Source organism: Passer montanus, unplaced genomic scaffold, assembly GCF_014805655.1.
Source record: "Passer montanus isolate IOZ18808 unplaced genomic scaffold, ASM1480565v1 scaffold20, whole genome shotgun sequence".
Classification (NCBI taxonomy): domain Eukaryota; kingdom Metazoa; phylum Chordata; class Aves; order Passeriformes; family Passeridae; genus Passer; species Passer montanus.
The window spans coordinates 3,043,559-3,069,282 of NW_024366592.1; the positions used below are offsets into that span (position 1 = coordinate 3,043,559).

The window sequence follows — 25,724 nt, forward strand, 5'->3', positions numbered from 1 at the left end:
TGATATTCTCCAACAGTTATCTACAAATGTCTACATGAATAATGGTTAAAGATGAACTGTTTGACAATAATCTGACATCTGGAGAGTGAGCTGGTGGCTTAATTTGTAGTCAGGTTTCAATCAGTGTTTAAGATTTTATATTACATCACAACTAAATTGGGCTAGTTTAAGTGTAATTAATGGTACTCACAATCCTGTACACATTTAATTCTGGACCATTTCACCCACAGTACTGGAAAATATAGTTAAAAACTCAGACCTCAAGATTTTACTGAAGACTTTCAGCATTTGAGGCAGTTATCTGACATGAAATATATTTTTCAAATCTCACACTGGGTGGACGAATACAATAAATTATGGGTAGACAAAACTAATAGATTCTGCCAGAAACTGGACAGGGCAAAACATCTGATGATAGTTTTATGAAAGAACACTGTTGGGAGTAGAGACTTAAAACAGGGCATAAGAACAAGAATTTTCTGTTGCTTAGCTATGATCCTGGGTTCTTGGCTTTGTCTTCTTTTTGGCTGCAGTGCTGTTTCTTCTCCTCTTTCAGCAATAATTTCCATCAAGAAATGCTGGCCTGCCTTATTTAGAACTTCATGTGGTTCTAAATCAGGTTTTAACACTTGTATTTTAAAAAGTAAGTTTAATGATTGTGAAAATTGCTGGACCAAGAGTACTTAAGCATTGTCTTATATCTGCTGAAGCAGATCACTACACAAGACACACAGAGCAGATAATACAGGCCACTCTTTCCAGAAAAAGAGGCAAAGCCATTCTCCCCAGTGTATTATCCTTTACTGTTGCTGAAGACTGTCAGCAATGAATGGATTTAACAAAATGCTATTCCACTTGGCATTTGTCTTAGGTTTGCTCCTGCAAAAATGAATAGGAAATCTACCACTGATTTTGGTGGCATAATATTAGCATAATGAAAATCCCAGCCAAAGTGTGAATTTTGTGAGTGGCATGTGACTGAGATGGAGGTGGGTTTCTAACAGTGATGGTGAGGTACTTTCCTCCTGTTGAGTGCAAAACCTGCTGAAAGACTTCCATGGACTTCACAGGCTTTGCATCAGGTTTTCAGAATTCTGAGCTGTGCAGGAAACCAGCACTGCAGCAGGATCAAAGCAGGATGATTCCTTAATTTCTAGCCAAAATATGTGACAACGTGTGCCAGTGTCATCTGTACTCCTGTTATGCTGCTGAGGGTTCAGGTCCTCCCAAGGATGTGTGATAAAAAAAGGTGGAGGTGAAGAAGAGAAGCACTGGGTTCTCTGGCCTGAAGTTAGTCCACAGTCAGCTCTGGGTCCAAACTCAGCCTCAAGGCATGGAAAAAATGAAAAATGAAATTTTCTTATACTGGGAGTGATATTTTGCTATTCACAATATAGAAGAAACAAATAAGCTAAACAATAATAATAAAAATCATAAAAAGATTGTTAGAAAAAAATACATCAGTGGTGGTTATATTTTCTGCTTCAGTAACACCTTTCCCCTGGGGCTGCTACAGTGCCACATCCAAATTAATGAACTAACTCTTAAAAAAATAATCACTGAATGAATAGATGTATTATTAAGCCTGTTTGTTACATCAAATTCCAATATTTTGATTTTCATCTTGCAAGGTATTATTTTAGAATCTAAAACAAATGGGTCAAATTTTGAAATGACCTGAACCTAGAGTTTTCCATCACAATGCAAAATACTGTGATTGCATTGTATAAATGACCTGCAATTCCATGTCTCTTCCCTTGCTACAACACATGACACTCCACATCTCAGATGACTCTCCAAAGAAAGACAACTGGTTTAAATGCTCTTAATTTCTATGCTCTACTAACACCAAACCATTGAGAACAGGTGGCTCAGGAAATTGCTACTGCAATTCAAACCACCTCCCATGAGGAATGGCAGCCTGTACTCAGGCAAATGTAGTTCACAATCAAGGTTCCTACCAGTGGCCATCTTCCATCCCATGGCAAGGGAGCTGGTGGCATCAGCCCAGGGTGGATTGCAGGCAGGTGCACACATTAGAGCTGCCTCCAGCACAGCTGGCAATAAATGGTCACTGTTTGCAGCTCCAGCAGGCAGGCCAAGGACCAAAGGAGCTTTGGATGGAAGTGCCATGCTCAGTCTAGAGGTTGCTTTCACAAAAAAGGTTGCACAATCATGACAGGGTAAGGTCAGCAAAGGCTTGCAGTACTAGCAAGCAATCTGTCTCTTTTCAGTGAACCAAAACATCAGAATAAGAGTGGGTGAATTTGATTGTTTTTACCACAATTGAGTTTGTTTCACTTTGGTTTACTTCTCCCAGAAAATTGTAGAAATGCCTGCCAGTGGGAATACCAGAGAGCAGAGTATTCTGGAGACTATTTCTCTGTGTGAGGTTAGAGTGGGTCAAGATCATAAACACCCAGCTCTGCATTATGTGCTGTTTCAGAAGAAAATTTATTTTTCCTATTCCAAATGATGATGGAATTTAGGTTATTCTTGTTGATATGATTTCTCACATTTAGAGGCGAGATGGAAAGTGAGCAAAACAGCAGAGTTCTAACAGTTCCAAACTCTTGCTTGCTACTCAAAGTGGAGCACAAGGCTCCAAATCTCATCCACCCTCAGAAGTACATCAAGGAATGGGAAGGGTTGGAAGAGGGGACAGAAGATTAGGAAAAATACCTGAAAGGTCATAAAAACTGCTCAAGGAGGAGCTACAACCATAACCAGCATCATGTTCACTCTGACTTCTTTCTTGGGAATAAAAGCATCAAAAGCAAACGACTGTGTTTTGCAGGATCTTCTCAAAAAGAAACCTCTGGCTCTCCTTTCTTCCATTTGCCTTAGGCAACTGCTTGTTTGGCCTGTGTCCTGGGATTTGGATCAAAATATAAAGGAAATGGGACTCCATATTCTTAGGTGTACTTGTCTGAAGGTTGAACCCCTCTGCCTTTTTTTTTTCTCATTAATTAACTGAAACAGATAACACAGATGTGAACATCTCTGATCTCAAGTGACTTCTTATCACTGCTCCGAGCAATGATGTGGAATTGTTTTGCCTGGGCTTGGGGAGGTCTGCTGTGTGATCTGCTGACTGGATTCTCCTTTGGAGTACATGAATTTTATATTGTGCTCAGCCAAGTCAGGAGGAGATTACAGCTTCACATATAAATACTCCAACATGCTATTTAGGCTAGTATGTGATTAGTAAATTCATCAGGACCATGAATGGATGACATGCCTGAGGAAAAACAAATTACAGAAGAGCTTTTTCAGTAGAGCAGAATTCAGCATTTCATTTTGCAGGTGCAATCGAGGTTTCTTTATGAGTACAATTAATTACACCTATGTATTCAGAAGTATTAACCCCCCTCCCCAAGCTAATCTGTCCTTTGTGAAGCCTACCTACACAACATGCCTGCTGAAGCTCCTGAAATAGATAAATGGGAAAAAAAATCAGAGATGCCCAGAATGGATATTCAGAGATAACCAGGAATGCTGCTTTGTATCTAGAACAGACAGGTGGATCATCAGCATAGATCAGACTAATAGCAATAGCAAGTCTCCAAGAGAAAAAGCTGAATCTGCAAAGTGAAGACACTTTGTAACTCAGCAGAATTTAGAACTGCTTTAGAAAGTTAATTGTTTAAGAACTGCTTATATAGACCAAAGAAAATTTGGAACACTTCTCCATAATTTCTGCATTTTTTTCATGGATGCAAATTTTTAAGTTTCTTTTTTCTTTTCTCCAGTTGAGGACATTTTTGCAGAAACAGTGCAGCTGTCATAACACTGTGAAGACAGCCAGAAAGAGTGACTCACAGCTTAAACAAGGTGAACTTCATCTTTGATTTCAGTTCCCTCTACAGACTGTTTCCATCTCCTGCCACTAACTGTGGTGGTTTAGCTGCAGTATGGCAGGAGGTGGAAGATTTAGGCCTCAAAACAATTTCTTGAGTTGAAAATGAAAGAGACAGGAAATTAAATCATTAATTATGCACAGGTACAAATCCAAGTGCAGGTAAATTGAATCAGAAGTGCTTCAATACTATGCACTCCCCATGGTTTGGCTCACAGGCACTTTTTATCCAATCAGATGCCATAAAATCTTTAACAACATTTCTGTAGGGTCCTTGAGCACACCTCTGATAGAACACATCCCTTTCCCTGTCAGCTGATCATCATCCCCCACTAGTGCTGACATCCTTACCTGCTGGGCAGAGTATCCACCTGGAGGAATGAGGAGTTTGTGTTTCAAAACCATACCAGAGCATCACTCTCCAGACATGCAAACACAGATTATTGCCCAACACTTCATTACCAAGGATTTTCTCCACACTTCCATTACTGCATGGAAATCTTCTCCTTGCAGTAGCTGTCACAGTGGCTAGTCTCCTTCAGTGGAGTCATGAAGATAGAAATAATACCTCCTGCAGACTTTCTATTACCTGTCTCTTTGCCAGATGGCCAAAGGTGGATCTTTTTCCCTAGTCCCACTGCTGCCCTTCCTATCTTGTTGGCCCAAGTACTGAGGACATAATTTCTGTGAGGCACCAAGTCCTCTCTTCTCCTGTTTAGAGATCATTTTCCCTCTCTTTTGATCAAAAGACAAGAGACTTCAGGGCTGCCTACTCAGGCAACAGGTACAGGCCCTGATCAAACTCATTTAGAGCTCATTAAAGGAGGCTGGATGGTAGAAACAAAAAAGAGGATGCATAAAAGTCCTCATACCATATTTATCCATGTACACAGAATGTCTGCAGCCCCCAGTTGTGTCCAAATATGGAACTAAAAGCCTAATCCTAAAAGATTTTTTTTTAATCTTGCAAGGAATGTTTGCTGGCTTGATTCCTTAAATTATGTGTCTCCCCAGGGGCAATAAAGTTTTTAACTACTGGGGACAATACCCATTGTTTTTAATCAAAGCTACTAAAATGATGCTTTGCAGTGTTGTACTGCAGAACTGAAATACAGCTAAATGTCCGCATGTCTTAAAAATGCTTAAACACTAAAAGGACTTCTCCTGCTTCTCTGTTAATCCTTGGAAAAGGTCACAGGGAAATGATCTTTTCTCCCTGCATCATGCCAAGTTTGTAATCTGCACAATAGAGAAGATGGGCTTATTGAAGGAGAAACGTGCCCAAGACTCTCTCCAGGGAAAATAGTCTCCTGATAGGCTGTGCTTTAGATATTCTAAACAATGTGAAAATTTCTCCTGTGAGAAGACATAATTTGGCAGGAATCTCATCCTACAGATGTAAAGGGATTTGTCTCAGGCTCTCATTCCTCCTTCAGTCCTACTGACTCTTCCAGAAATTCTACTGTAATCCCCTCCTATGGTGTGTGGATTGCTTTGCCCACAGGAGAGCACAGCACTGTCCTCTTCCCACAGTGTACAGGTAGAGGAATGTCTTAAAGACAAAAAATTGTGTTATATTCCTTTGATTTAGTCAAAAGACTCCTTCTGTGATACTAGGAATGCTGTATTTTGCTATTGGCACAGCAATAGCCTGGGCCTTCTCTTAAGGTTCTTGAGATCAACCCATCACTGACTGTTGTTTTGGTAACCAGAGAGTAGGAATAGAAATACAAATTTTTAAAAATAAACAATAATAAAACATTTTCCTGGTACTGCTTACCCGCTAAGTACACCGAGAACCAAGTTAAGTACAAAAAATGACCCTATGATGATTAGTGTAACAAAATAGATCCAGGGCCAGTCCCTTCCTATGGCATCATTGACCTGGAAGAGTGGAATGATAATTAGTGAGACAAGCTCAGATTCTGAGCACTGCAAGGCTCCAGCCAAAGAGATCCCAAGTCACCAGCAGTAAGGTTCTTCAATATCCAGTTTTCTGGAAATTTATGACGTGTGGACATAAATAATTTTGAAGGCCCTGAGGTTGAATTTCTCTGTCAGGGAATAACACCGCTTTTGTTACCTGTATTATTTGCAATATTTGAACATTTTGTCAAAGTATTTCAGAGGTGATGTGAAGCTTCCGTGGATTCAGATTTTTAATCCCTCGGAAAGTATCCTGGTGACAGGGAAGAACCCTTATTATGGAGTCTTGCCCTGTAGCATTGGAAAAAGGACACCAAAACTGTCAGCTTACCCGCTCAACACACCAAGAACCAGATTTAGAACGAAAAAGGATCCAAAGATGACCAGACTGACAAAATACACCCATGGTAACTCATAGCCCATAGCGTCCTGCATCTGGAAAGACGAAGGAAAGTTAGAAGACAGAGAGAGAAAGCAGAAATGATTAGGCAAAGGAACAGATGGAAAGATTTGTAAATAGAGCCTGTGGTTGGTTTACACGTAATCATACCAAGTGTTTCTGTGTGTTCTTTCTGATGTGACCATTCCTTTGATTGTTTTTTTCATCTAGCTCCTCATTGACCTATTACTATTCAGTGACTAATACAGCCTAAGAGATAATGATGGGCCCTCCTGGCACTTCCTTGGATGACCAAAATTATGGACTTACTTTTTGGAATTTACTTAAAACACTACAAAGGGGCCGCCCCATGAATTCTAAACTTGGCTACTCACATAAATGACCCTCTGCTGCCAGGGAAAATACTTCTAGTTTTTGGTAGTGTACTGTCAGATCACATTTGCTTTCCATGTGTAGCACAGGTACCTCAGAGAGGAGCAGGTGGGAACTGGGCAAATACTGGTCTTTCCCTGGCAGTGCTCTGGGAATCTTCACAGTTTACCACAGTGAGGGCAGTAGCTTGGTTCTCTTGAGGAAGGTCTTTTCAAGGCCACCATGTTCTAACCTGGTCAAGTGTTTTCTAAAACTTTCTCATGAGCTTCATTCTCTCATCCTGAAGGATGATTCACTTATCTAAACACAATTCCTACACAATGGAATACTAAGAGAATATGAGACTGTAAACGGAATGACATGGATTTCACACTACTTCAAGCATCTGCACATGAAGCAGGGAGAATTATCTTAGCATCAGAACCTGTATTACATGAGGTCCAGTTCTAACCCATAATAAGGTCTTGTATATATTCTAAATACATCTAGTACATAAACACTATTTCATCTTGAAGTCTCCTTCAAGGTACAAGATTTTGGAAAGTTGCTGGATACCTTAATAGAATCTCACTTTCATAATGGTATCAAAAATACCAGAGTCCCTTCTTTACTCTTCATAAACAATTATCTTTGAATCCAGAAATAGCATCATTAAAGAAACAGATGGTGGTTAACATTTTCAGGAGCACTAAATTGATTTATGAACATAAATTGCAGAATTTAAAATACCCAAAGGCATAAAGAAATCTACATTCCTTTGTTTTCCACTCTTTTGAAAATTTTGTCTTCTCTTTTCAGGAAAATGCTCTTTCCTTTGCAACATAAACATTTGATGGAATCACAGGAGAAATATCCTTCCATACATGGGCAATGAGGCACACTTCAGGGGAGGTAATTTCACTCAAGATTCATAACAGCTCAGGAAAGGAATTTCAGACCTTCAATAAGACAAGGCAGGAGAGTAACACTAATATAATAAAAATTGGTTCTTTGTGAATAACAGCTCAGGAAAGGAATTTCAGACCTTCAATAAGACAAGACACTAATATAATAAAAATCGGTTCTTTGTGGATGGAAGCCCATCATCCATTTTTCTTCCAAAGTAGAGCCACTAAAGTTCTTGTCTGGCAATAGTCCACAGTCCATGGACTGATCCAGAGCTCCACCTCAGGGCTCCTTCAGCTGTGACTGAACAGGACTCATTAAAAAATAAGCTCAAAATCTGCCTCTGTGAAAACAGTTCATCAGCTCCTTCCTCACCGGATAAATACATTTGGTGGGCAGAAGAGTACCTGAGTTGCTAACCTTCCCTAAGCATAACAAACTTCTTCCCTTTTTGTAGACTTGCAGAATTTTTCAGTTAGTTTATAAATCATACTAATTACTCTTTATGCTTGCAAGCCACATTTCATCCCATGTGACCAAAAAGTAGCACCCCTGGTGTCTACTGCACATCAGGGTTTAATGAGAACAAAGCATGCCTGAGTATAAAGATGGAAGCAAAAATTGACCTGAGTTCCCAGCTGGGAAACCAGGAAGGCAAAATGCAAATGCCCAAGTTGGAATTAAGTAAAGAAATGAGATTTAACACCCTTTGCCTCCTACAAAGAACACCAGTATCTATTTAAAGCAATCTGCACAAACAATGAGTATGGATGACTTTGAAAAACTACCCTAAGAATTTACCACTGTGGGCACAATGATGAATTGACATCCCTCTAATTATGATAGATGGTGATAAAAAAGCCTCAGCTGCATGGTATTTATCTATCATCAGTTTGGGGTTTTTTGTCAGCTGGAAAGGTAGAACTTCTCAAAGCTGTGGTACAAGACAATTGCAAAGAGCAAAAGCCAGGTGCCAGGTACAGAGGTCAAATTAATGTCAGGAGAAGGACAAACCTTCCCTGGCATGAAGAAATTTCCAGCTGGCAAGAAGCTTCCACCATGTCCTGGTAAAGTATATAACTAGAATACAGTGTACTCTGTTATTCCCAATGCCTGCACAATTGCATAACAATTGGACCAGCTAGCATCAGCACAAATTAGTCCTGTAAAGCAGACCTGCATTCTGGTACAGCAGAGCATTTGGGACTTCTCAGACTGAAAATTTCAGAGGTCAGCTTTTCATCTTCTTTTTATTGCACATTTATATACATAACAGAGAAGCTGAGGGGCAGAGACATCAAGAGCTTCTCAAGCAGAGAGAAACTGCCAGTGTTTGGCAGACAGCTGAGTCTGTCTGTTGCTGGACTTTCCTATGTTTGGTGCTCTCATGTCTTTTTTTCTTTACTAGCAGGTGAGATTATTCATGTGAGACTGACCCACAGGTGACAGGAATGCATGTTATATGATTAGATAATTTTAAGTGTTTGTTAAATTATGTTAAAACCTCCCTGCAACTGTGAGCTTACTGCTGCTCCTGGAAAACAGCTGCAGGAGAAATGCAGAGAAATATGTTGTTTGGTGAAAGCTAGGGGGAAAAGAATAGGAATAGACTTACTCAAAACAGTAAGAGCAAGGCCAGGAGTGTTGCCTTTTGCACCCTCCTGAGTGCAGAAAATTAACTCTACAAAATATATTTTGTACTGTTGCCCCCAGAGAAGAGGAACTGATTCAGTTATAGGTTACCTCTCCAGGATGGACAACTCCTGGTGCACAGCTCAGTTTTGTGGTGCCTGAGTGCAACACTTCTCCCTGAGTGTTTACTACCAACCCTAGGAATCCCAACAGAAAAGGGAGATCATCTTCTAAATTCACACTTCTAAGCCAAGACTATAATATCAACGAGTGCAGGTCCAAATTATAGCTTTCAGTCCAGGTGATTGCAACTTGATGCCAACTTAAACATGTGTGGAACAATAGTTACATCAGCTGGAAGCTCAGAATGAGTGGGAAGCTGCAGATTGTCATTTATGGAAATAATTCTGCTTTCTGAGTCAAACTGCCTGACCTATCACAGCTCACATCTCAACACTTACATGTCACTATTCTCAACAGTGAGGAAGCTGGCACATTTCAGAGCATCCGTGCATCATTTCTCAGAGATCTTGGAGATAAGGATTCCTTCTCATTATTATTTCCTATGTATTCTCTCTGGCACTGTGGGGACATCATTTGGCTCATTATGCCTCAGCTTTCCAATCTGCAAAGTGGGAAACTACCCCGTCTCAGTGGGTACTGTCAAAGAAACCACTCAGTTTCATGACAAAAGGAGGTCATTGCAGCACATACGAGGTCTGCTGGAAGAGCTCCATCTTTCCCAAGCACCTTAACTGCTATCCTGCCTGTAGCATTTCAGCAAAGGCTTTTCTCTCAATGGTACAGGCAATCACCTAGAAATAACACCAGGGTTTTTCATTCTGCTGATCTCAATTTCTATCAGCAGTTTCAGTAGGAGTCAAGGAATGAAAGTCTTTCTTAATAGACCTTTGTGCCTCTGTCTTCTGGTTGTTCAGAAGACACAAGTGAAGTCACATTGGCAAGGCCACAGGAGACATTCATGCATTGGTTGTTTGGTCATTTTTTTTCTTTCCTAGGGGTAATAGCCTGGCACATTTGCAAGTGTCTCATTCCTTACACAGGCACCATAGTTCAAAGACAATGTTAGAGGCATATAACCTATTACCATAGTGGTTGAGCATCACCAAGCACAGGCTTTCAGTCACTTAATGAGAGGGGTAGGCACCATTCACTAAATTCTGCTGACTTTACAATTCACGTGCTCACACCCTGACACTTTGTGGTGAATGTCTTTCAAAAACAACAGAGGGTCACAGGAAAAGTTTAATCCATCAGAAAAGGGCAGCTGGAAATCAGTCAATGGGAAGCAGCAAGCTGAATAAAAAATGAAATCTGCCTTGTTCAGTGCATAGTGCTGGAGAGCTGCAGCTTAATGGAAAGTAAGTTAGGGCACCTGGGCAAGGCTTCTCTTCCTCAAATAAATAGTTAATTGATTTCTAATGACTATAGAATGGTGTGATAACACTTTTTAAAATACTAGTACTACAAGTATTCTATAATGAAGTGTAGTATTCTATAAGGAAGTGTATAACCTTTCACAGAGCAACATTCATTGAGAGGAGCAACATATTCAATAAAATTAAAGGGCAGCAAATTTGGAAATTTTGCATAGAAATGCTATTTTCTGTAACCTATCTGTGGAATTTACTGCCTCAGAAAAGAGCCAAACCAAAACTAATGGCTATGGCCAGTAGGAAGATTTCTAGCTGAAACCAAGTCTTTCTTGTGACAATCTAAAATTGGAGATTATTGGGAGCAGGAGACAGCAGAAATAATGACTTAACTGTCATTAAATCTGTCCTCCACCTTGAAGACTTTGTTTTGAAAACCATCTATTCCAGGAACAGTGTTTAAGCATCTTCCTAACTTTTGGGATGTGTAGAAGTCATTTCCTCATCTCAGATCAAAGATCTCAGGGTAGGCTACTGGCAGGCAGAGCTCAGGGGATGCATAAAGGGCCATGCAGGTATTGATGAGAGATTGGAATATTTATACCTGATCAAAGAGGTTTTGCTTAAAACATAAATTTTCCTTTTCCACCTCCTGTTTCCTTCTCTTCCCATGAATATTTGGGTGAATACATTTCATTCACATATAACCTCATGGAACTAAATCTTTAAACTCTTTTTTTTTTTTTTAATAGGATGATGCACAGTTTTGCACTGTGAGGGAAAAATGTTCTCTGCCATACTTTTGAGCAGAACTTGGGTTCAACTCCAATTATAATAAAGGATGGAGCTTTACTCTTCACAGCTATATCTGAGTTGACAATATTACAGAAAAAAAAAATCCATACCATAGACAGGAGGTAAACCCTACATCTCAGACTAGGGTTATGTGACCTTAGAAGCAGAGTAATCCTGCTCTTGTTATGTTTTCTTTGGCTTCTATTGTATCTTCACACTGACTTTATTAAATCTTTTCTTTGTTTCTGAAACTTCACTACTTTTGAAATTTGCACTCATACAGTCAGGGAACAAAAAAGATGTCATAAATCCAGGTGATCCTTCAGAAATAATTAAGGTAGGGTGAATTTCCTGCAAAGTGTCTGTATAAATCTGTCCAGTGAAGAAGCAAAACTTGGAAAGATCTACCTTTCCTCATGCTAGATATATTGCATCAGCAGAAACAGATGAAGAAGAAAATATTCATTCCAAATGAGAAAAATTATATTGCTGGCAACTCCTAACAACATCTAACTAACAACCATAACTGGTGATAGCAGGATTTTTGAGGCTGCTCTGCAAAGATCAGCAGAAACAGATGAAGAAGAAAATATTCATCCCAAATGAGAAAAATTATATTGCTGGCAGCTCCTAAAAACATCAACAACCATAACTGGTGACAGGAAGATATTTGAGGGTGCTCTGCAAAGAAAAAAAAAATATTTTGCTCAACAAAACAATATATTCTGGTTAACTTCTCAGCTTTGGGCTTAAGAATCCTTGGCTCTGCAGTACTTTGAGTCTTTATCTTGAAAGCTCTTGGGAGTTATCAGAGGACATGTGGCAAGAAGGTTTGATTCCTGTCTCTCAACTTCTGCTTACAGATCTGAGACATCAGGGAATTGTCTCATTTGGTCTTAACTTGTAGGTGGGTGATAGGATTGTGACTATTGGGACTGTGACACAAATAAATCAACCCCTAAATGAGCAGAAATTTAGTGTTAGCTCTGGTAATGAACCCTGTGCATGATGTTTTTATCTGATCTCTAAACTGTACATTTCTTATGTTATAATGGGGATTCTTAATGTAATACTAGTGATAATTATATTAACTGTGCAATTTTTAATGTATTGTAAACCTTGCTGATTTTAACAAGAAAGTTGCTTATTATTATTCACAATTTCTAATTTTGCAAATCTGTAAATGTTTAAAAGAAGCCCCAGAAATATATCAATGAGGTGACACAGAACTAAAGGCTGAGTTAAAAGGGACACAGTACTAAAATTGACTTTGTATGATAGGCTCAATAAGCACTTTTTCCAGCCTGTGGGGCAAACTATGAGATTGTTTCTTTAGCACCGAAATCCTGCATCTCCTGGTTTGTTTAGAGCCTGAATGGTGTGAGTTTGCTGTGTATCATGTCAATAAAGACATGAAAAAAAGACATACTTTTAAGTTCCTGGTTGCTCTCCACATGCACTTCAAGTCTATAGAGACAACATACATTTATCTGACTTCACCATTCAGAAAAGGAGCAAGGAAAGGATCATATTTCCTATTACCCAGCACTACATCCTAAAAACTGGATGCAGATTCCACCTTGCAGATCCTCCATCATTTAAAATCTAATTAATTGTCTTTGCTTGGTTCATTTTTAATCCAGCAATCATGTGTGTGCATAACTTAAGGCACATAAATAAATAATTCCATTGAGGCCAATGGTCAATATTATTGTTACCAGTGGAAATGAGCTGATATGCACAAGTGCTTTGCTTGAATAGGCTGGGGCACAGAACTGGGAGGAATGCATGATTAGGAGTTAATCTTCAGAAATTCCTCAGGAAAAATTGAGGCTTAATGTGCATAGTGACTTAAAAATGATGAAAAACATTTAAGCATTTCCATCTATAAATTCAAGTGCATCATGAAAAGTGTTATCATCTTGTTGACCTGGAATAGTCCTCCAGATTTTCTGAGTCTTTAGGACAGGTGAAAAGGAGTGGGAAATTAAGGTCTCAGAGCTGACTCAAGAGAGATGGTGGTACAAAAATTACAAAAAGTCCTAGCTTTGTAATGAGCAAAAATGTAGAAACTAAAATAAACTAGATTTACTTTTAATGACTTAGGAGCAATGCTTAAAACACAGGCAAAGGCCTCCAGATGTCTTTGCTATTAGTCTGGGTAGAATTTCTTGCTAAGCATCAACACCCTAATAATCTTGAGGGACTTTAAGCCACAGTCACTCCTTAAAACTGTTCCTAGATTCACATTTTGTAGCTGGTACTATCAGATGGATGCAAAGGAGACACCAGAGAGTTCAACCCAGCTTCAGTTTGAACAGATAACAGTCAAAGGAACAAGCAGCATTTGATCAGCTGGTCCTGTTTTGACAATCACATTTCTTTTATTTTGAAGTACTGAAGGAAAAAGGAAATTTTAAGCTCTGTTGTCTTCTCCAAGCTCTTAAGGCTCAACTGTGGAATTTTACAAATTCTGTATGTGCATTCTTTAGGTTCATATAAATACCTATAACTTTTTTCCATGTCTTCGTGAGAAAGGTAAGACAGAGCTGGGTGAAGACAAGAGCACAGGAATCATGAACCAGGGCAGAGAATGCTCCAGACAGGTTATTCTGCTATAGAGCCACTGTAGGATAACAATGAATAATGTAGGCAAGATTCATCATATGTTGGAAAAATAGTAGGAAAAATAAGAGGACTCCTATGTGTAGCTTGGTTCCCCAATTGTTCTGTATGCTCTGTAGTGATGGAAAGAGCAAACTAAAATTTCACTCTGAGGCAGAAACACTGGCAATTTGTACAGAATTCTCTGCAGGAGCTAAGTGGAGCCATTAACTGAGAAAGGACTGCCTTGATGAGGACAACAGAAACATCAAGATTAATTTGCAACAGAGAACCTTTGAGAAACACTCAAAGAAACTGCAGCAATGCAAGATGAGTCCAGAAGAGAGAAGGGGAAGCTGGCAGACAGATCTGAGAATGGGAAGTCTGCAGAGGTTGCTTCTTCTCCTCTCCTAACAGAGATTGAAGGTCTTCAAAGATGTAGAATCTGCTATAAATGTCCTCACCCAAGTACACTTGCCCTGATCCAGATGAAGCATAACTTGTGGTTTATTAATGAAAAGCTTTTGGTATAGCTATAGTCCATTGCTACACTGTCTGAGCATCCTGACAAGAGGGTGCAGTGTCCAGAAGTGACCAAGCTTCCCCACAGAGCCCTGCACAGAGGACAAATGGAAACAGTGCTGGGGCTCAATCTCCAGAGCCATGAGAGCACACTCCTGCAGGAGATACACCTTGACTGGCTGGTGCTTTCTGGGGACACTGTGCAAAGGCAGGAGTCCCACAGAAGGCTCCCACCAGGTTGCTGCTACCTGCTCAAGAACAAGGTGGGAGCCGAGATCAGCTCTGCCTCAGAACCAGCTCACTGCTTGCTGGCAAAGTCAAAACGTGCAAAACAGCTCATATGAGCTTCCCTAAAGTTATATAGGAATGCCATTTTGCTGTTACATGGAGCAAACCATGTTTGCTTTAGTTGCACACAGTTTGAGGGAAGTGCATTCATTGTTACCAGTAGAATTTGCCACACTTATTTTTTGTAGCAGCACATTTTCATCACTCATTAAATACAGGCCCCTTTTCAAGGTTATGCACATTTTATCAGCTGGGAAAGACTGTATAAAGTCAGAGAAACATAGTAAAAAACAAACTTTCATCAATCTAGTCCCAGATGACTGATACTGACTGTATGTTGTCACTGAGTCTTTCCACTGTGTTTTTTAGCTCTCAGTATATAAGCAGTGAACTCCACAACATTATTCCACTCATTAGTAAAGTTCCACATTCATATTTCATCTGTTTTCAGCTTGGGTGCACATTGTTTTTTACAGTCTGATGTTCTTTACCAGACCCAGCCATTATAAAACAAAAAAACCCAAGGTCTCTGTCTGAGGGTAAGGAAGAGAATTACAGCTTGCATTCAAATACCAGCAGGTCAAAATGTCTGTGGCACACAATGGTTCAGCTGAGCTGTTTTCCACTGCAAGTTATCTCTGTTAAAAATGCTTCCTGATCTCATATTTCTCCAGCACAGCAGTTTGTGCTTGCTGGAGAGGTGGGGAATCATAGAACCATTAAGGCTGGAAAAGACCTCTGAAGATCAAGTCCAACACCAACCTAGAATCAACACCCTGTTCAGCACTAGAGGGGAAATGCTGAATGTGTTTAGCAGTGTCCTAGTTAAATCTGTGGCTTCAAAAAGCCTTCACCCAAGTTAACTGTACAACTTCAGCAGATGGCAAAGGCCATTTAACTTCACACTTTTCAAAACAGAGGAAAAAACTGTTGGCTCTCCCTTCACTTGAAAAATCCCAGCAGTGTTACTGGCCTTTGTTTTCACAAAGTGGCATCTTTTATTAGCAACTAGTAGTGCTCCAAAGAGACATGCATCATCATGGCAAATCATCTATCTGAAGAGTGAATTTGCTGACAAAATCTCAGCATATTATATTTTGTTATAATATGGGAAATTCCTCTAGTCAACTAGGGGAGGGGAAAAATAATCAGGAAGCTACCATTTATACATCATCCCATCCCACCTGTAATTTTATGCTTTCTTGAGGGACTTCTCTGTTTTTCTGTGAAAACTGGAGGGTGCTACATATCTCTGCAGCATGTTTGGCAATACAGGGATTCTGAACTCCCACTAAATACATCAGTTACACAGCAAGAAATCCTTGCACCAAAGAAAAATTCTAAGCTCCAATAAAACTCTTGCTTTGCCACCTCATTCACTTTCTCCAGGCTTAATATGTAAAAGAGGAAAAAAAATTGAATGTATCTGAATTCAGTTTAACATGGAACATGTTAACCAAAAGTGAAATATTGAAATTCAATTACTGCAAAGTGATAAAGCAACTCACATTCTAGAGCATGCTGAAATGGCTGCATTTAGAGAATGTAAAAATTTCCCCTGAAACTGTTCTCTCAGAAGTTAGTTGGTTTTTTTCAGTGGTGGCTCAGGTCACTCTGTCTGCTCTGAAGCTGTCTGGGTCACACAGACCAGTGGGGACAGAACAGGACAGACACAGAGCCGGGCTGGGCTCTTGAAGATGTGAAGCCCAGACTTTCCACAAACACATCCTGCAGTCTGCTATGCCCAGCCCTTGCTCTTGATCCATTCTGCTTGTTGATACAGATGACTGACAGATCATTTCCCCCACCTCTTCTGTACTCAGCAGTGATATTACTTTGGCCTGCTTAGCACTCTGCTCTTCATGGTTCCTGAAGAGTGGATGTGCTTAGAGGAGGTTCCTGCCATCAATCCACCTGCAGCATTCTGCCAAAGCAGAGGGGTCAAGGAAGGCATGAAGGTTCTCCTTTCTCTCATCTGACTGATTACATGGGTGCTCATTGAGGGAATTTGCAATTTACAGAAATGCCACAAAGTGACCTCCAAAAATTGTTTGGACTCGTGTGACTTAATCAGGATTTGAATTCAGTGCTCCAGAGGTAAAAGTCACAGAGCTTCATGTGAGTTGCCTTATTCCCACATAAATTGTGTCCCTTAACTTTTTTTTTTTTCCTCTTTAAAAGGAAAATGTTGGGCTTTGAAAAAGTCATCCAAGAGCCCAAAGGTTATTTAGCCACATTTCTTTCATTACAGCCACTGCAGCAGTTCTATCTCTTACTGCTACTCAGTTATGTAAAAACCTTTTTGCCCTTTAAAGTCTTTGGAAATTCACTCCAAAAGAATAAAGTGCTTAATTCAAGCATAAAAAAATCCTCAATGGTGATGCATTTCCAAATCTAAAAAGTTAATTTCATCTTAGAATTCTGGGCTATCCCTTCCTATCTCTGTTTATTTTATGTTTACATTTGCATGGTTGATTATCTAGAAAGGATTTTCTGCCTCTATAACTGTATTGCTGTTTTATAAATGCTTCTATTTATCTCAGTGCAGACTGATAGCAATTTCTTCCACAGCTACATCAGAACAGTACTGATTGCTGCATGCACAGGAATATAAAAGCACACACTATTCATTGATTTCCATAGTCAATTAAGTCCTTAAAGATTATGAAAAACAGCACTGTAAGATGTAGATAATCACTACCTTCTTTAAAATGTAAAGGCAAGACTGTCAATTTTTTTTGCACTTGATCAATATATCCCAAATTCTTCTGTATCCAGTTCAGAATCTAGGAATCCTAGGAAAATTCTACATTTTTAAAGAATTAATCCAGTTTCCAGTTGTGAAATCACATCCAAAATTCTCAAATAAAACGTACCATATCTAGAACTCCTAGCACACAGAAAATAAACCTTTGTCTGATAGGCACTTAAGGATTCCGTAAAAGCTCTAGAAGTTTGCTGAAGAAATTATTATCAAAGAGCCTGAATGAGCTTCAACTACATTACTGACACAAGGCTACCCCTTCTCCTTTTCTTATGAGTCTTATAAGCAACACCACGTAGGTAAGACCAACACAACATCCTGATTCCTTCCAGATGTGCTTTAAAAGTCAACAGAGTCGATGTTCTCTGGCGAATATTCATATAATAGTTTGGGGTTGAAAGGACCCTTAAAGGCCATCTAGTCCAAGCCTCTGCAATGAAGAAACAACTTCCACAAGATCAGGCTGCTCACAGCCCTGCCCAACTTGACCCCTGATGCTTCCAGTGGTGGGGAATCCATCACTTCCCTGGGCAACCTGTGCCAGAGCTTCCACACTTTCATTGTTAACATTTTCCTCCTTATTTCTGATCTAAATCTGTCCACTTTCCATTTTAATTCATCACCCCCTGTTCCATCACTACATGACCTTAGAGAGCCCCTCCAGCTCCCTTGTAGCCCCCCTCTAGGTACTGGGAGGTTTCCCTGGAGCTCTCCCTCTGTTCTCCAGACTGAATAACCTCAGCTCTCTTAACCTTTAACAGAATCACAGAATTTCCTCACAGGAGAGTTCATCCAGCCCTCTGATCATCCTCTTGGCCCTCCTCTGCACTCACCCCACCAGCTCCATGTCCTGCCTGGGCTGGGCCCCCAGGGCTGGATGCAGCACTCAGGTGGGGTCTCACCAGGGCTGAGTAGAGGAGCAGAATCCCCTCCCTCCCTCCCCTGCTGCCCACAGTGCCTTGGATGCAGCCCAGGACAAGGCTGTGTGCACATTGTTGGCTTATGTCCAGCCTCTCATCCACCAAAACCCACAAGTCCTTCCCAGCAGGAAGACTTCTAAACCTTTCATTTTACACTTCTGTTCTCTGTCTATTTTGGAAGATGTGCTCAATATTGGTTTTAGGTCTCCAATTTGGGTGCAGTTCAGAGGGTTGGAGTTACAAGGAGACAGTTCTAGAGTGGGCCATGGGTGCAGATAAATTACACCCTTGTGATGGCATGACCACTCATCATACTGATCCCTCAAATCCTGCCCAGGCAGAAATCCCTCTGAAACCAATGAATAAAGCCAATATTAATGACTAATTCTCTTTGCAGACAGGAAGGATATTCACAGTAAGACTGGTGAAGATTTAATTGTGTTGCCCTTTGTCTTAAAAGCAAGATGTTGAAACAAGTTAAACTCAAAATAAACAATAATTTAATAAATGGTTCTATACCCATGACTTGTGTCCTGACTTTTTTCCTTGACTTTTTCTTTCCCAGGATCTGGGTAATGAACCAGTCTGTTATTTGTGAATTTGTCTAGTAGATATTGGTCCACAGCTGATCAGATTGGTCCAATCTGATCCCATATTTTTCAGAAGACATCAATCAAAATTTCTTGGTAAAACTGGTGGTAGGGCTCAAGAAGTGCACCCTTAAATAGAGGCACTCAAAATCCCAAGTCGTGTAGAAATGTCCCAGTAGTTTAGCTCTTAATTTTATAGCTCAGGGACAAAAGATTAAAGATTAAAGACAAGAACAGTCTCTGTGGTGATTAGACAGCAGCAATTAGGATACAGTCTAAAGAACAAAAGAAGAAAGAAAAGTGAAAGGGCAACAGAAAGACAGGGCTATTAAAAAGGTCCTTCCTACACAGGAGCACTGGGCAGAGGGTCTCTATTAATACCTCCCACAACCAACCCAAAAAAGCTTATTTTTAATAGAATGTTTCTTTTCATATAGAGGAAGAGGGCTGAGAAGTCCAAAGTTGAGTTCTGAAGGGCTCATAAAGACTTCATTTCACACAACAAGTGTATTGAACAAATGTTCAGCAGCAGGTTTTCATGGCAGGTGCCAACGAGTTACTCACTGCTGTTACTCGCTTTCAAGTCAGTGTTACAGCAACCATTACAGTTGCATGTGCAGTTGTTAACAAGGAAAAGGAAAACAGATTGAGGTCAGCATTTATGCAAATTAAATGTGTAAACTGCTTTTTCAGTGCATTGATGCTGTGGCCCTTCAGTGCTCTGAACTATGGCCCCTCTCCCCTTACCCACCACTGTTACAGCAGATGGAGAGGAAATAACCTCTGCAATCACAGTGATGGGCAGCTCACAGTTGCATGCTTATTCTTTGTAAATTTTTCACATTCATGCAAACCCCTGCCAAAAAGATGATTAAAAAAACCTCAACCCCACAACAATAAAAGCCCAGCATTTTCTTGGAGGGGCGGAGGTGGATGGGCAATAAACACCATGGAAACATGTAGACAGATATATTCTTAGAATCAGATCATTCTCTTTTGTGGAAAGCCTTACTAATTCAAGCCTAAGTGCTGCAAGAATAAAGGGTTAGAAGGAAAAACACAGCTGGCGAAAATTGGGGGTTGCAGCTCTGCGTTTAATGTCTTCCACTTTGTGGCAATATCTCTGAATTTCTCACGTCTTCCTCATTGGCTGCAACAGGCTGGAGGAGGGGGGTGAGAAAAGCTCACAGAATCTGTCAATGCTGTCAGCAAAGCAAATTACATCTGTTGTTCAATTTGTTCCATTCTGATTTCGAGATGGGAACTGTAAGGGTGACTGTAAGCCCGTGTTTCAAGCTGATTTAGTGACTCTTGAAAGGATGATCTCAAAGACTGAGAGGCGGAGGGAATTCCAGGACAGCCTGTATGTATACCTATATGTGCTTCTCTCTGCTGTCCCTGGGGATGTGATGCTCCTCAAGGTTTACACTGATTCAATCTCACTGAGCTGTGTCTCTCACTGCACTGTGGTGGCTCTACTGCACTGTTTTAGACTATTAACTTTTTTTTTTTTTTTTGTTTTTTGCCTAGGGGCTGGGGAAGACTAACAAGGATTTTTTTTAAATCTGAGGGAGTCAACTTATTATGTGCCAGTTTGGACTTCTCTTCCAGGGACAGGTTAGTGGCCTGGATGTCATCCAGGCCTGGCCTTAGTCCATCTATAATAATACACACTCTTAAGTTTACACTTGGAGCCTTGAGGTAAATTGTTCCTGGAGGCACTGCATGTTATTTTCAGAGACTCCACCAAGTATTCTCAAGTGTTGTCCAAATGACATGGGCCAGAGCCAAGACTCCAAAACTGATGGCAGGCTCAGGGTTGCTCATTATTAATAATCTTCAAGCAGATCAAGCAGAATTACTCAATCCTAGAATTCAAGCTGTAAGGGGCAAGCAGAACAACTCAGGAGCAGGTTCTCCACTACCCAGCAATATGAACAGCCCGATACAACAACATATGGTTGTGTTTTGCAGTGTCTCTGGGCTTTGTTTTCATTTATATGTACAATTGCTTAGATGCAGGGCAGCAGAGAGACCAGGCATGTAAAACTGAGGCTGCAGTGGATAGATTTGCATGCAGTGTCACAGATCTCCAGCTGCAGAAAGCACATTTCACACAAAGATGAAAACCTTTCTAGAGACAGGGCACTGGCCGAATTGTATTTAACTCAGAAACAAAGCTTCCCCTGAAGGAGAGTAACAAACTGATTACAAATAATTAAAAAGAAGATCCATTAGGGAAGGTTGAAAGAACTGAATCTCCTCAGATTAGAAAAAGATTAAGGGAAGACAAACAATGCCTACAAATATTTAAACACTGTGTTATAAACTGCTCAGAGATTAATTTTCCTCCTTAGTCAACAAGACAATACAAAATAATGGACTGCAGCAGAGACTGATTACAAAATACCAAATGATTCAATTTGCAACATCTGGATTTTCATCTGCTGCTGGAAGTTTCCAAGATGGATAGGTCTTCAGAAATGGGCCTTGGTGCTTGCACCGAGTGAGCTGCTAATGCTGGCTGATCATACGTTAAGGAGAGTTTTGAGAATAACAACTTCAAATCCTTCTATAATGCATAGGAAAAGTTATAATGGGACATATCTCAAGAGGTGCCTATCTGCTCAGTGGCTCTGTGGACTGACTACCCATGAGACAAAGGTGCCTGGCATGCGACAAAATAACCTTGTAAGACTGAGGCAGTACAGGAGATGTGCTTCTACAAACACTTAACACTCCCTTCAACAAAGATCAATTCTTCAGTGAAGAGTCAATGAGGCTGTTTTGCACAGATTTTCATCCTGTCCAATATAGTTATTTCACATTAAAAATTTGGCTCTTTTAAAGTAATTATCCTAACTTCCACGATAGCAATGCCAACCTGTTTTCCCTAACATTTTTCTTTCCCATTTCAAAAGAAACCAATCTATTCACAAGGCTTATCTGCTAAGAGAGAGAGGAGATTGGAAAGTGTATTGATCTTAGTGATGTCAAGTCCTTCTAGGGAATAAAAATTTATTTCTCTCCTGTCTCTGATTATCTTTTTGTGAGGATGTGGATCACAGGCTGGGAAATAGTACTCCGTTAGAGAGGAGACAGGCTTCCCTGCACAGGTGGAAAGGCTGCACTGGGAAGCATGAAGAAGGAAGCAGGAAACTGAAGTTAGAATTTGAAGAGCTATTAAGTGAATTAGGAGTCTAGAGCTTGTGGAAGGTCACACAGCTTTCTAACTTTCAAACATGCAGCTTTAACCTTGCAAACTCTGGCACAGGACAGATATTGGTCTCATGAAATGACTACTATATTTTTCAGGGCAACATGCTGAAATGTGCTAAGCTCCCTCCATTCCCACTGGGAGGAATGCAGAGATCTAGGAATCTGTCAAAAGTTGTGTTGTTTTGGGGTTGTTTTTAGAAAATAAGAAGATATAATTGAGAAGCACTTATAGGAAAGCTCAAAGCAAGGGAATTGCTCCATTGTCTCAACACTTTCAGCCAAGTAATTCAGCCCAGAGCTTTATCTGTTGTTCTGCTGAGTTTTAGGTCAGGCACACATTTTCAGGTTTAAGAAGGGAGCAAAGAAAACTCTCTGCATCTGCAATATGTCCTTGGAAGACTAATCTCAACAGATACCAAGGCCCTGATTAGGCATCTGTAAGTCCTCACATTGTACTATGACTGCATGTGAGAAATCTCAAAAGCACGATCAAGATTTTGCAAAATACAAAGTGAGATCCTGACCTTTTGAAATTAATGAGAATTTTGCCATTGACCCCAGCAGGACCCCAGATTCAAACCTTGTTATCTACCCTGAGTTGCAGAGGAGCTAAGAACTTGACAGTCTGCTTGAGCTTTGAATTCTCAGCACTTTTAAATATTAGCTCATTAGCCTACTTTGTTAAGTATAATGAATGACCTCTGAAAATCATCACCTAAAATTTTTGTCTGCAAAACTGTCCTATTTGCAGCCAAATTTTTCTTACACTGTTTTTTTATCTGTACTTTCAGTGTAAAATGGACAACAAACTCTGTATTTCTGATTTAAATAACTGTACAGATTTACTCCCTTATAAAGCAAAATTTAATTTTTGTGACCTCACTGTGGTTTCAGGAGATTTTTCAGAGCTGAGAAGAGAATAGCCTCCTATCTCTGCACCCTGTGGAGATGCAGCTCCCAATGGGTTGTCTATGACAAGTCCACTCTTCCTCAGCCAAAAAGGCAAAGACCAAGGAATAAAGCTCTGTATGAGTCAGACTGCAGTAAGGAAACAGTGGCTCACACTAAGTTTAAGGTAGATATTTCTATCCTACCTCACTAAAATTCTTCCTCCAGCAACTGAAATGCTGCATCTTTCCTATCCTTTACTGAGTACTCTCTCTTTTGATCTGGATAAATTAAGCTGGAATGCCCTTCTCATGGACTCTAAATCTGACTGAATAAATCACAATAAACATGGTTGGAAATAACATGAAATGACAGTGTGAGTGTTTAGAGATTGTTTCTATATATAAATATTAAAGCAATAGTTTTTCTCCCAGGTGTGCCCAAGCAACACCTGCCCCCAGCATGGCACAGACCCCTCTGCAAAAGGAAACACCTCAGGCACCTCCCTTTCCAAAAGGCAAACACTGATCAGAGCTGAGTTCTGTCTGCTTTTTCAACATAGCACAAAGGGGCCAAAGTCAAATGGGGCAATAGTATTCTTAGGATTGTTTCCAGCAGCTTAACCAAGAATGTCTGCCAGCTCAGGTGTTCAGATATTTACCCAAAATTTGTATTTCATGGTCTTTAAACATAGGTGATACTTTTTTTTCTTTGTTAAATAAATTCCCTCCTCCTCAATTACTGACATTTTTTCCTGCAGTACTAACTCTTATCTTTTGTAGTCTTGTCTAGGAATAACTGGGAGATGATGATAACAAATATTTCTGCTCTTCCCAAAGCAAGCATTCTAACAATGCCATCATCTGAAAGGCACTCTATATGCGTGCCCCTAAAAATAATGACCATCCATCTGTATTAATTTAGGGTCTAAGTTCAGCATTCTGTCTCCAAAGAAAAAAAAAGAACAGCTCAGGAAATCAGTGAAAAAAAAAAAATTGCTGGCTGAATACCAAACAAAAGCCAACAACTAAAACCCAGTTTGTTGCAGGGACACCATAAAATCAGACTGTCTGCTGCAGTCATGGTAGAAAATCTTTTGGAAGTGAGTGTATGCTTTTGGCTCTTGTTATAAGATAACTGATAATGAGTTAAACATGATTCATATCAAGTCATGAAAATGACACATGGGCCCTAAGGGTGGGAATTGGAAGGGTCTTTCATAGCACATGTCTTTGGAGAAACTGATGATAACTTGTGGAGAGGTTTCACAATTCTGAATAGTATACAGGGTTCAAAAATATTTTCATTTCTTCTTCTCCTAATATCATTTACTTTCTCCCGTTTCCCCTCCAAATAAATCCTCTCCATCACACACAGCATGGAGAAACCTGAGCTAAATGTGGTAAAAAGACAGATATGTTATATGTAGCTATAGCTGAACTGTGGAATAATTTTGCCTAGTTTCTCTTCTGACTTTAACTTCCGCTCTTCGTTATTTTATTAATTTATACCTTCTTTTCTAGTAATGGCAATTTTTTTTTTTCTGAGACCCAGACTCCCCTTGTGGTTTGATCTCTGCCCTTTATCTGAAGCATTAAAAGGAAGCTATAGTCACTATTCTAATCTAAGCTTAAGAAGATAGGGAGACAACTTCTAGCTGTTCCACACAGAGACCATCCTTTGCAGATAAGCTAAATCTTCAAAGGGAAATCTTGCAAACTCTAAATCACTTGTGGGTAGAAGGCAGCTTTGGGTTCATGTCTAAGAGAGAAGCTTGTTGACCAACAGTGCAAGCTGCCTCAGTCCAGATTATCCTTTTGTGTGCTTTGAGCCTTCTCAAGTCAAACTGCATCATGCATTTTAACACATCCTACCATCTGGAGATCCAGGTGTCTCATGACATGCCAGACTTACAAGTTGGTGTGAGTCTGGGTCAGTCTTACACAGACAGGACTGTGCTGTGTATGACTGAAAGCCTTAGGTCATGACACACTCCTGCAAAAGCTGATGGCTAGAGCTGTATCCAGAAACACATTTATCTGTGATTTACTGGTGAAAGCTAAACCTGATATTAACTCCTGCAGTATAATTGTATTGCAGTGAATTTTACAATACAGTAGGAATTAAAAGGTACAAACTAAAGCTGCTGAAATGCCCAGAATTAGGCTACAGGACAAGATGAGTCTCCATTTATATGACAGGTAATATCATATTTTGACTAAACATATGAGCACGATTGATACCAGTATCAGAGCTAATAGCATTAGAATAAATTATTTTATGACAAAGGCAATAATCAGGAGTGCTGAGGATTTTGTGAGGGCTTTCTTTTAAAACCTATGAGCTGATCAGTGTAGTGCCTTTGTTAAACAAATACCATGGATAAACCACATACATGGTTGTCTGTCACAAGTTCTTCTACATCAGCAATCTGGAGATGTACAAGATGTTTCACTCCCGCAGAGAGGGTCTTTCAATGACTTTCTGCTCAACCAAGGTACATTGCAAACCTTCAAATCAATAAGCCATCTGCCATAATTCAAAATTCAATGGAAAGTCAACATTTACATTTGGTTTCATTGCACCAGATAACCCCTCCACTTTACTGAGCAGTAAGTTGAGTTAATTCAAGCTCCATGCTAGCGACCATGCCTTCACTCTAGAGA

The 25,724-nt window shown here is 40.0% G+C and overlaps 1 protein-coding gene across 10 annotated transcripts in view; it reads right to left on the reverse strand.

Moving 5' to 3' along the window:
• Positions 1-25,724, reverse strand: part of CACNA1C (calcium voltage-gated channel subunit alpha1 C) — a 452,768-nt gene that overhangs the window by 137,722 nt on the left and 289,322 nt on the right. For all 10 annotated transcript variants that reach the window (XM_039708368.1, XM_039708366.1, XM_039708364.1 and 7 more), the window contains exon 8: positions 6,117-6,220. In XM_039708368.1, coding sequence (XP_039564302.1) covers positions 6,117-6,220 — 104 coding nt within the window. The remainder of the gene's footprint in view (positions 1-6,116; positions 6,221-25,724) is intronic.